Genomic DNA, 13,089 nt, shown 5'->3' with positions numbered 1-13,089 from the left:
ACATGTAGCTGTCCAGTTTTCCCAGCACCACTTGTTGAAGAGACTCTCTTTTCTCCATTGTATATTCTTGCCTCCTTTGTTATAGATTAGGTGACCACGGATGTGTGGGTTTATCTCTGAACTTTCTGGCCAAAATAAACAAATGGGACCTAATTAAACTTAAAAGCTTTTGCACAGCAAAGGAAACCATAAACAAAACAAAAGACAACCCTCAGAATGGAAGAAAATATTTGCAAACGAAGCAACCAACAAGGGACTAATCTCCAAAATATACAAACAGCTCACGAAACTCAATATCAAAAAAACAAACAACCCAATCAAAAAATGGGCGGGCTTCCCTGGTGGTGCAGTGGTTGAGAGTCTGCCTGCCAATGCAGGGTACACGGGTTCGTGCCCCGGTCCGGGAAGATCCCACATGCCGCGGAGCGGCTGGACCCGTGAGCCATGGCGCTGAGCCTGCGCGTCTGGAGCCTGTGCTCCGCAATGGGAGAGGCCACAACAGTGAGAGGCCCGCATACCGCAAAAAAAAAAAAAAAAGGGCCAAAGATCTAAATAGACATTTCTCCAAAGAAGACATACAGATGGCTAAAAAGCACATGAAAAGATGCTCAACATCATTAATTACTAGGGAAATACAAATCAAAACTACAATGAGGTATCACCTCAGACGGGTCAGAATTGCCATCATCAAAAAATCTACAAACAATAAATGCTGGAGAGGGTGTGGAGAAAAGAGAACCCTCCTACACTGCTGGTGGCAATGTAAACTGGTACAGCCACTGTGGAGAATGGTACTGAGGTTCCTTAAGAAACTAAAACTAGAGCTACCAAATGATCCAGCAATCCCACTCCTTGGCATATATCCAGAGAAAACCATAATTTGAAAAGATGTTCATTGCAGCACTATTTACAATAGCCAGGACATGGAAGCAATCTGAATGTCCATCGACAGAAGAATGGATAAAGAAGATGCAGTACACATATGCAATGGAATGTTAGCCATAAAAAAGAACGAAATAATGCCATTTGCAGCAACGTGGATAGACCTAGAGATTGTCATACTGAGTGAAGTCAGTCTAAGTCAGACAGAGAAAGACAAATATCATGATATTGCTTATATGTGGAATCTAAAAAAAGGGTACAAATAAAATTATCTACAAAACAGAAATAGTTACAGATGTAGAAAACAAACTTATGGTTACCAGGGAGTAAGGAGGGGAGGGATAAATTGGAAGACTGGGATTGACATATATACACTACTATATATAAAATAGGTAACTAATAAGGACCTACTATATATAGCACAGGGAACTCTACTCAATACTCTGTAATAGCCTATATGGAAAAAGAATCTAAAAAAGAGTGGATATATGTATATTTATAACTGATTCACTTTGCTGTACACCTGAAAATAACACAACATTGTAAATCAACTATACTCCAATAAAAATTTAAAAAAATAAATATAATAAAATAAAATTGAATAACAACAAAAAATAAACCTAAAAAAAAATATCCTTCCATTTTTGGAGATGAATGAAACAGGCTCTTCTCTAAATGTAGAGGACCTCAGTGCTCTTTTTTACACAAAATGGTAGTTCTCTCTCCAAGAGCTTTCTAAGTAATCAGCCATATATTTACTGAAATCCAAGCGGCAAGTGGATTCATTAACCAGATCCTACACCGATTTGAACGTATATATCAGTAGAAGCATAAAGAAAGTAGCCTCTTCATCTCAGTTACAGAAATACCATACAACCATTTCTTCTAAGTAGAGAACATTTAAATGATAATAATAAAGCATAATTTTACCTGCAAAATCCTAAAACTTACTATTTCACTGAAAGACAAAATAGAAACTTGAAGAGTATCCCTATTAAGGTTTTTTATTAATTATTTAAAAAGCACATGGAAAGGATAATTGGATGGCTTCAGAAAACGCACTACTTATATGATTTTCAAATAAAGGTGAGTCCAATGGATTTTGAATAAATCTAGTCAATGTCAATATATTAATAATGTATCACGTCCATCACATACCATGTGATGTTATTAAATATTATACAGATAAGAGTTCTGTGGTCAGTTTTTAAAACATGACATTTCTTTCCTAGAGGATTTCTCAGCGCCTTTAAAAAAACTAACAGAAATTTAGAGTCCGCAAAAGAAGTTCATGCAGTGTTTCCCTGCTTGTGAAACCACAGGACTTTTTAATGGGACATTTTATGAAACACAGTTTGGTAAATTCTCTATTGGGTTTGATGAGAAATCTGTAATTTAAACAGGAAGATTATGAGAATGCTTCCTACCAGTCAAGTCTTATTGCAGTAGATACCCATTACAATGAACACCCTGACATTCTAAAACACTAATCATCTCTAAACAGCGGATAAGCTTCAAAGACCACTTGATATAAGAAAATCCTTTTTTAAAATTAAAAAAGTTTTTTCAAAAAAGATTTCTTAATTTGGACAAGATACAGTATGATGTCTTTATTTCCACTTTGACTAATACGATAAAGGAATAAGTGGGGAAGTATGAGTCAAAAAAGGAGTGGGGGAAAGAAAAAAATCATTATTTAAAAAAATTGATTTCTCAGCTACATCAAGAAATTTCAATTGAATTGGACTCTCTCTACGTGGTATGCACTGTTTTCCAGCTGTTTTAACTACAATCTACTAAATTATTAGATATCATAAATTGTAAGAATCCATAGCAATGGACAAGACTATGATCCAGCCCAGTAAAAAATATTCTTGGGAAAACTATTGCAAGGAAATACACAAACGTGGGCTCCTACAGAAGCAATGATAAGCAGAAACAAGAGTTAGGTTACCTTCTTCCTTGAGTAAAAAGCTATTCTACTCAAACACACCACTATAAAGCAGTCTCAGTTGTTTTCTTGAAATACATCCTCACTCACTGACTCACACTGTTAAATCCTGTTATGCTACCAGTAACGTCCATAGTCATAGAGAGAACCAGTAAATACTTTAGTATTGTCAAATTATAATGATTACACATTTTCATAAGTAATGTCACATATCTGTGAGGGCTATCATCACCTCCTGAGTGAGATCCCTTGCATTATGGCTACTTGGCATGGGGCTACTGATGACAGGAGCAACAGTGAACCAGTACTTACTAACCATGCACAGGCTGCAGGGCCATGTACTGGGTGCTTGAAGGTTCATGATAAAGATCGGCATCCCTATCTTCTGCGAGTTTCATTAGCAAAAAGCATTTATTATCACAAAGAAGTGGGAATCTCACTATGATCCAAGTCAGGGACCAAACACTAGTTGGCTATTAGTTTAATATGGTGGAGCAGAAGAATATGAAATACTCTCTCCTAACACACATGGAAGTGTATCAAATAAAAAGAGGGAGTATAAAGACTTTAAAATGAACTTTAGAGACAAAAATTGTACATAGTTAAATGTCAGCACTACAAAATTACAGAAAGATTGGAATAACTTAAGCTGAAAATTTTTTTTGGTTATATTTGAAGAAAGATGTTCATATTCCTCTAGCTACTAAAATTTTGAGTGTAATTCATGGCAACACAATGTTTCTTTAGTAAATATGAAAATGGTGCTACAGAATCTAGTCAAAAGTTGTACTGAAATTGAAATTGTAATGAAAGGTTTTTAAAGATGCATCTTCTCTATCTTGACCAACGGCGCACATTTGTGACATAATTAGCTGGCGTTGAGGATGCAGTCTGGGCCCACACAGACTGGATCAAAACTAATTGGACTTTGTGGCAAATGAACTCATGACCTAGACCTCATTAGTCATGATCTAACCAACTGACTTCACGGGCCATAGAAAATTCATGTTGGCATGAGATGTTTACTTTGAATTATTTCTGCACTTAAATGGGGCCTATAATTTTAAAGAGCCAACTTTAGAGATGCTGATTTTCTAAGGTTTTGTGAATGAATGAACTCACCAATCTCACATTTACCTATTATATGGAAGACTCTAATGTCAGCCCTCGGGTAGTTTTAAAAGGCACAAGGCAATATGCAGAAGTCAGAACCATAAATAGGAGAGGAAAATATTTTTTAAAAAACCTAGAGCACATAATTGTACAGTGATAACTAATGTTTATTGAGTGTTTACAATTTCTCAGAAGTTACACAAAATACTTTTGATAAGCTATCTCCATATTGCATAAATGAAGAAAGTGAAGCAGGCTGTGTGTCTTTCACAAAGTCACACACTAGTAGTCACTCTCCTCTACCTTGGGTCAATGATAAATGACCGTGCTAGATACTACGGAGTTAACTCTCTCAACACCCATGCCAACTATCCTTTTCCCTTGCTGCCATCTACCATATAGACATGAAAGCTACAAACCTGCATTCCTAGATTCTTCTGCAGCTAGCTACTACTTTTTTTTTTTAATTATTTTTGGCTGCATTGGGTCTTTGTTACTGCGTGCAGGTTTTCTCTAGCTGCGGTGAGCGGGGGCTACTCTTCGTTGTGGTGCGCGGGCTTCTTATTGCTGTGGCTTTTCTTGTTGCGGAGCATGGGCTCTAGGTGCTCGGGCTTCAGTAGTTGCAGCACACGTGGGCTCAGTAGTTGTGGCGCACAGGCTTAGTTACTCTGTGGCATGTGAGATCTTCCTGGACCAGGGCTTGAACCTGTGTCCCCTGAATTGGCAGGCGGATTCTTAACCACTGTGCTACCACAGAAGTCCCCTAACTACTACTTTGTTACACAGTTACGGCCAATGAGATATGAGCAAAATGGAGCTGGGAGTTTCTGGGAAAGCGTGTGTGTGTGTGTGTGTGTGTGTGTGTATATATATATATATATATATATGTACGTATATAACATATATAACATATCCTCTTCTTCCACCTTGCCTCTTCTTGCTATCTGGAATACAGATATGATGGCTGTAACCAAAGCAAATTTACTACTGTACCAGGAAATCTTGGCCCTGATATCCTTGAGCTGCTAAACTAATGTCAGCCACAAACTAAGAGGAAGTACAATTGTGGATGTTTCTACAGGCTCATTTCCTGTCATCTTTGGGTAGCTTAGCACTAAGCTGGCTCAGCTGGTCTAAGTTAATCCTAATGGAGGAACAGGCTGATGGAACTGAGCTTCAGAGGCACCCACTCCTCCCTAGATAAGAAAGCCATTTTTTTTTCTACTACATAACCAGTTAATGTCTACTGCCCTGATCCCTAGAAATATGTAGCACTCTGTGAGGCCAGAGATCTTCTACTGGAGCAATTTCCATGGTACAATCCAGTCTAACTAGAGGGATGTGATTTATGCCAGCTTGTAAGATTTTCTCCACTAAGGTTTATTTTATATTTGTACCACATGGTGTCAGTTATTTGCACAATATGCTACCTCTGGATTTCTTATTACCTGACAAAAATCAAAGTCCTAATTTGTTTAAACCTCTTTTTGTCAGATTTTCTTGGTTTCTTAGCTGACAGAATGCTGTAATAAATGTAAGATAAAATGTTATGGAATGGCAGAATGATAACTTAGCCCTCCAGTGGGGTCTGGTAAGGCTTTACCTAGGATATCTTTGAACTAGGAGAACACACTAGGTAGGAAATGGTACCTGCTTGAACAAAGTTAGAGTATATAATGACCTTACTCTGAGGTAGTTGTGACAGATCTACCACAGGCAAGGATGAAACGACAATACAATTCAGTGACCTCTAGCAGTGTCTAGAAACCCATTTATTTTCCCTGATAGCACAAAGGACCAAGTGGCAGGCATCCCTATATTTTTTCGGGATAAATGACAACAGGAGTTTGGATTTATGGTAGAGATTCCAAAAGCAGGCTCCAGGATGCCCTGGCCTTACACAACAAAGAGGTAAAAAATATTCAGTGTGTCTAAAATACATAAAGTATTATAGATTCACTAGAGTAACAGAAATGTATTGACCCTTTACTATGTATCAATCACCTAAATAGATGTAAATAAAATAACAAAATGACAACAGTTCCCATTCAGGGAGAGTTCTTCTTAGTGTGATAAATATAAATAAGTGTTCATAGCACCATGCGGTAGTGGAAGTCTGGGTATAGTGCTGTCTTTACCGTACAGGGGACAAATAAGTTAACCACAGAGGAGAGCCAGGGTCCACGTCTCAAGGGAGGGGGTGGTGTGTTAGTCTATAAAGATATCGCTATATTGGGGGTAGTGGTTTTGGAAGGAAAGAGAAAAGGCAGAGAATGATATTCCAGCAGAGAAAACAAACCACATGTCCAAAAATACAGAGGTGTGAAAGGAGAGTATTTGGGGAAACAAGCACAAAGTTGGTTGTTCCTAGAACAGGTGGAAGATGAAGCTAGAGAGGTAGGAAGGGGGAGAATGCCAAGGTGGAGAGTTCCACTTTATTTTATAGGTAATGGAGATTTAAAGGCAGTGGTGATTTAGGCAGATTCAGTGACCAAAAGCAATGAGAAAAGAGAGACAGTCAAGATCAATGAAGAGTTTTCAGTTTTGTATCATCTACTGTATACCAGGCCCTGTGCTAGTTGCTTTACATACATAGCCTTAAATCCTCAGAACAATCCAGAAAGAGTAAGGCAATTACCCTCCCACTTCCCAGGAAAGAGTAAAAAAGGCTCAGAATAGTTAAGTACTTTGACCATGATTATAAAACGAATACATAGTTAAACCAGGATTTTAAGTTGTTTAGTTATAATAATAGGTAACAATAAATGCATTTTCTACACACCATACACTCTTCTGGTGTTAGATTTATTGCAGTGGAACAAAAACAACAACAACAAAAACCGGACAAAAATCCCTGCCCTCATGGAGTTACAGGTTGGTGTCATGGGAATCTATGAAATCACCCACGGAGTAGGTGCAGTAAGACTAAAGAAAGCAGAGGTTATCAACCTAGGGCACACAGAAGAGTCAATGAGAGAATCTGAATTCATTTTAGAACTTAGAGATCCAACAGACTGCAAACAAAAATCTGTGGTAAATGAAAACAAACCTGGTGACTTATAATAGTTATTAGTCCCTTTATTTATAATAACATCCTGAATCTTAACCCAAAGTGTCTGAAAAGCTCAAATGAAATAAATGTACAAATTAACATTACTGTTGATGCAAAGGAGATGGGTTGGGAGTTTTAGGGGGAGGAGAAGTTCAGACAGGAAAATAAGATTTATTGAGTACCAGGCACTTTTATGTAAAGTAAGCACCTATTTAATAAATGCAAAAAACCCTCCTAATATAGTAATTTTATATTAGTTTACAGAAAACACGTACATAAAAATTCACCTTATTGGTGAACATTGTTCTTAGCGAACATACATCGGCTTAAGCTCAAACATCACTTTGGGACAAGTAGAAGGTGTCAGAAAGTACCTTACTTTTCTCTAACCGAGGTAGCGGGAGAATGAATACAACTCCCATACATAAACTTACATTGCTCCATTGGTATAGACAGTGTCGCTTCCTTCCACGTACTGCACCTGAGCTGGATAGACATGCTGTACCTGCTGCACAGTCTGTACCTGCTGCACCTGGAAAGCAAATATTAGGACTTTGGTGAGCGGCAGATACAATAGAATGAATATACAGCATTAGATTTACCTCAAAGATTTCTCTAGGGTGTTGATAAACATGAGAATGTTTTATGATGAAAACTGTTAGGTTCATGCTAATTTCAAGATAAGTGCATGTTGAGTCCAAATCAACTGTAACATTTATGCAAATAAATTCTGTAACATTCTTGCAGGTATATATGTACATACACACTTAAAGTGTTTAGGGTGAAATTCTGAAAGCTCCGCACTTATTTTGATGATTTATGAAATTCTCTTCACCTGGCTTGTGAATGCTACATGTATTTTTAAATTAAGAAATTCACAATGGAAAAGTTCAAACACTTATACATAGAAAAAATACTATAATAAACCCCATGTAATCATCATCCAAGATAAATAAATGTCACTAGACCTTCCCCTTTAGCCCCTCACAGGATTATTTAAAAGTAAGTACAGAACTTGCATCATTTCACTGGTAATATTTCACTTTTTTCCTAAGAGAAAAGAGCTACTTTTAACATGAACACAATACTAACATCAGAAATAAAACATTAACAATTCCTTAATATCATATAAACCCCAGTGATTGTTCAAATTTCTCTAATTATTCCAATGTCTTCTTAGAGTTCGCTTGTTCAAATCAGATCCAAACAAGGTCTACATGTTACATCCAGTTGATATTTCCTATCTTTCTCTTTTAATTTCTAACAGTTTCCCATCCTTTTTATATCTTGACTATTAGTTATTGAAAAAACTGGATCATTTATCTAGTAGAATTTCTAGAATGTTAAATTTGGCTGATAGCATCCCTGAGATGTCATTTAATAAATTCCTCTATCTTCGTATTTCCTATAAATGAGTAGTTACATCAAGGGCCTTGAATAGATTCAATTTTTAAAAAGCTGTGTACTTCTTATTGTATCATATAGGTTGCCATAGAACAGCTGGCTGTCTCTCATTCTGCAATATTATTTGATCAGGGGGTTCAGGTGTTGTCAGCTGGATACATTGATTATAATGTTTCCTATCCATGTTTTACCTGAGGTTATCACTAGTCATTGATGATCATTTTCTAGAGGGATTATTTCAATTAATAAAAGGCTGCAATCTTATGGTAATCTGATTCTGTTATTTCCTCTTTATTTATTAGTAGAATTCTATAAAGGAATTCCTCTTACTCGTATTTGCTTACTCTGAAATAAGGTTTGTACAGGAAGAATAGGATAAATGCATGATTCATTATTTACCAGTACTCAGAATAATGATTTTTCCCCCTAGCTCCCTCCCCAAGGTGACCAATGTTGCTTTTAGTTTGATTTTGCTTGTATCCTTATGATTTTTAACTTTTGAACATACTGTACTTGATTTTTTAAACACAGCAGTCTTTTTTCCCCTAAAATTGTCCCATCTTTGACCAGTGATAATCCCTTCAAACTGTATCCTGTGTCTTTTGACATGACTACAGTAATCTTTCTCTAACTCCCATGCTTTCTGTTACGATAAGATGGACCAGACCTACCTCTTGTATTTCCTGTCCTAGATCTGAAATCAACTATTTCTTAAAAAATCCCTGGGTCTTATTATTTAGGAGTAATATAAATATGTAAAAACTGTTCAGGAAAGCAACAGGCAAACTATTTGACATCTTTGTGATTTCTTCTACAGAAGCATTCACCATCTGAAGAGTTGCTGTACAATATTATTTTTAAAAATACAGTTTATAAGAGCAAGAAGTTAGAAGGAAAAACCTTAATGACTGTGAAAAGCAGAGTAATTAAATAAATATAGGAAACCATTCTGTAGAATATATGGTTGATGTTAAAAGATTAAGTAAGACTGATACACACTTTAATAGCAAGATCTCTAAAACATATTCTAAGTGAAAAAGGGTGTTGCTGAAAAATACCTACAGTGTAATTTGATTTATGTATATATCTGCATACATGGGCACATGTGCATACAAATGTACTTAAATATGTAAAGGAAAATAGAAGGAGGCACACCAAACTTCTAAAAATGGTTACTTTGCTGAGCGACATTAAATGAGATGGAAGAGGGCTTCCCTGGTGGTGCACTGGTTAAGAATCCACCTGCCAACGCAGGGGACACGGGTTCAATCCCTGGTCTGGGAAGATCCCACATGCCGCGGAGCAACTAAGCCCATGTGCCATGACTACTGAGCCTGCACTCTAGAGCCCACCAGCCACAACTACTGAGCCCACATGCCTAGAGCCCGTGCTCCGCGACAAGAGAAGCCACCACAATGAGAAGCCTGCGCACCACAACGAAGAGTAGTCCCCACTCTCTGTGGCTAGAGAAAGCCCTCCCACAGAAATGAAGACACAACAGAGCCAAAAATAAAAACAAATAAATAAATAAATTTTTTAAAAATGAGATGGAAGAGATGATGTGACTAATATCCTTTATGAATTCGTATCTTGTATCTATCATATCAAATATATATCTCGATATATGGAAGGATTTCCACTTCTGGCCATGATGGAGTAAATACTACTGGAAATGCTCTCCCCCCCAACTAAACAAGTAGATAAGCAGACAAAATATGTAAAACAATGTTTTCAGTCATTCAACAAAATGTATCGTAAGATTGTGTTCCTTAAAAGAAGGAAAACAAGTAATGTGAACCCTATAATGATCTTAGCTTTTGACCTGGATGTAATCAGAGTGCAGAGCAAGAATGGAGAAACGAAGCAGAGCATCATGATCTCACTGGGGTGAGGACACAGATACTGAATTTGGGAAAGCTGAGTCACCTGAAGTTTGGCGGCAGTATCAGAAAGGAACTTAAGCAGAGATATAGATCCAGAAATGTTCACAGAGATCCCCTTGACTCTGATGTTGAATACAAGCTGCACGTGTGTAGCGGGGCAGAGATGCTCAAATTCTGACCATCCACAGTGACATGACCTTATTGAACACCTAGGGCATTCTGTAGAAACACCAGAAGGGCAGAGCGAGCCTTAGCAGAAGGGCTAAATTAGGTCTAGAATAAAGACTACTTCAGGTCCATCCTAACAAATCTGAAAGAAAAGCCTTGATAATATCCACAAGTAACTGCCTACACAGAACTACATTTAACACTTTTAAAGGAAGACATCAAAATCCAGACATATAAAACCATAAGAACCATAATGTCCAGCATTCAAAAAAAACTATTAGACACATGAGGAAGCAGAAAAATGTGATATATAACCAGGAAGAAAATCAATCAATAGAAACAAATCTAGAAATGGAAGATATGAAGTGGCAGACAGAGACATTAAAACAGCTGTTCTAAATACACTTAAGATTTAAAGGAAAACACAAACATGATGAGAAAAAAAGAAGCTATAACGAACCAAGTCAAATTTGTAGAGTTGAAAAATACAGTACCTGAAATGAAAAATTTGCTGAATGGAATTGAGAGCAGATTACATAATGCAGAAGAAAAGACAAGTCAAGTTGAAAACCTAGCAGTAAAAACTATCTGAAGAACAGAGAAAAAAAAGGAAATTATGAAGAATAGAGAACCAATGAACTATGGAACAATATCAAGTAGTCTAAAACAGTATAACTATAGTCCCAGAAGAAGAAGAACAGAAAATATATTTGAAGAAAAAGTGGTAGAAACATCCAAATTTTATTAAAACTATAAACATTGTAAGAAGCTTAACATATGCCAATGTATAGAAAAAGAAAACCACACCAAAGTGCATCATAATTAGAGTGCTAAAAACCCGTATTAAGGAGAAAAATTTTTAAGCAAGACAGAAGACAGACGCATTATGTACAACGCAACAGGTATCAGAATGATTGAAAACTTCCCAGTCAAAAATAATGCAAGCCTAAGATAATCAAACAACGTATTTAAAGCAGTGAGAGGAAAATTTCAATCAAGAATCCTACAACCAGTGAAATATCTTCAAAAATGAAGAGGAAATCCTTTCTCAGACAAAAACTGAGAGAATTCATCCTGCTCTAGCAGATGTCCAGTGAAGGTAGCCACAGAGGAAGCCCTTTGGACTGAAGAAAAATAATACCAGATGGAAAACTAGACCTATACAAAGAAATGAGGAGCACTAGAAATGGTAACTTCGTAGGTAAAGGGTTTTTTGTTTGTTTTCTCATCTTTTAATTTCTATAAAAGGTAACTGCCTATGTAAAGCAAAAATAGCAATATGTGTATACCAGGGTTTACTTACCACATATGTAGAAATGAAATGTATGTATGACAAAAATAGCACAAAAGAGGGGAGAGGGAAAGGAAAACACACTTTTGTAGATTCTTATATGTTAAGTAGTGTAGTATTACTTGAACACAGGCTGTGATCAATTAAAGATATAAACACCATATTAAAAAATAGGATAGTCAATAAAGGAGATAAAATGCAATACTAGAAGACACTCAGTATATCCAATAGAAGGCAGAAATAGAGGAAATAAAAGAAGAACAAATGGAACAAACAGAAAATAACAAGAAGCTAGAATTAAATGCAACCATATCTATAATTATACTCAGTTTAAATCCTGACTGTCATAATGGGTAAAAATGTAAACCCTAACTATATACTCTCCACCAGAACACATTTTAAATATACAAAGACAGGTTAAAAATAAAAGGATATAAAAAGACAGGCTTTTGCAAACACCAATCACAAGAAAGACTGGTTATATTAGTATCAGTCAAAGTAGACTTCAAGACAACCAATATTACCAAAGATAAAGAGGGAAATTTCATCAAGAAAATTATCAAGAATAAATAATATATCTTATATGTCTTTGCATCTAAGAACAGTTTCAAAATAACATGAAGCAAAAACTGAAAGAATCAAATGTCCTTAATTGGTTTCCTTCATGGGGGCCAATATGGTGTGGTGGCATATTCAGTTGATTTGGAAACAGGAGAACTGATTTTAAGTCTTTATGCTGACACTTGCTCTTTATATATTGGGATAGTCAATTCACTTCTTTAAGTAATAATTTCTTTGTGTGTAAAATAAAAATTGTATCTACTCTATCATAAAGAATTTTTATGAGAATCCAAAACTATTAAACATAAATACAAAGCATGGCATAGATGATAATTATAATACATCTTGAATAATGAGAGACATTCTTAAATACTTCAAAATATGAATCTTGTCTTCTACATCTGTGTAATTTTCATCTTTATATCCCACTTGGCTTCAGCCATAAATATGCACAATAAATGTTCATCAAGGGTTCCTTCAAATCATGAGATTCTGTAATTAAAGTAGAAATGAAACTCAGAAAGTGTCAAGAATCTTGGAAAAGAATTCTGGATAGATGCTGGCTAACTCATCTAGGACATCAATATATAAATACGTCTCTTGATTACACTGAGACTTTACAGTACAGCATAAAAATAGGGCATAATTCTTTGCATTATCTACCAAGTTAAGGAACTGATGAAGTAAACAGAAGACCTATTTACTTAAATAGAAACTAGAAAAACACTAAAAATACTGAATTATAGCATATTTTGGAGGTAACACTATTTTCATTAATATCCAG

General features: G+C 36.0%; 1 protein-coding gene across 2 annotated transcripts in view; it reads right to left on the bottom strand.

The window, feature by feature from the left end:
- The window catches only part of RFX3 (regulatory factor X3), a 157,136-nt gene that overhangs the window by 105,079 nt on the left and 38,968 nt on the right, over positions 1-13,089 (bottom strand). For both annotated transcript variants that reach the window (XM_065878684.1, XM_065878685.1), the window contains exon 2: positions 7,433-7,530. In XM_065878684.1, the coding sequence (XP_065734756.1) occupies positions 7,433-7,530 (98 nt within the window). The remainder of the gene's footprint in view (positions 1-7,432; positions 7,531-13,089) is intronic.

Source organism: Phocoena phocoena, chromosome 6, assembly GCF_963924675.1.
Source record: "Phocoena phocoena chromosome 6, mPhoPho1.1, whole genome shotgun sequence".
In the NCBI taxonomy this organism is placed as follows: Eukaryota; Metazoa; Chordata; class Mammalia; order Artiodactyla; family Phocoenidae; genus Phocoena; species Phocoena phocoena.
The sequence above is the reverse complement of the archived record's forward strand: the minus strand, read 5'-3'. Positions and strand labels throughout refer to the sequence as shown.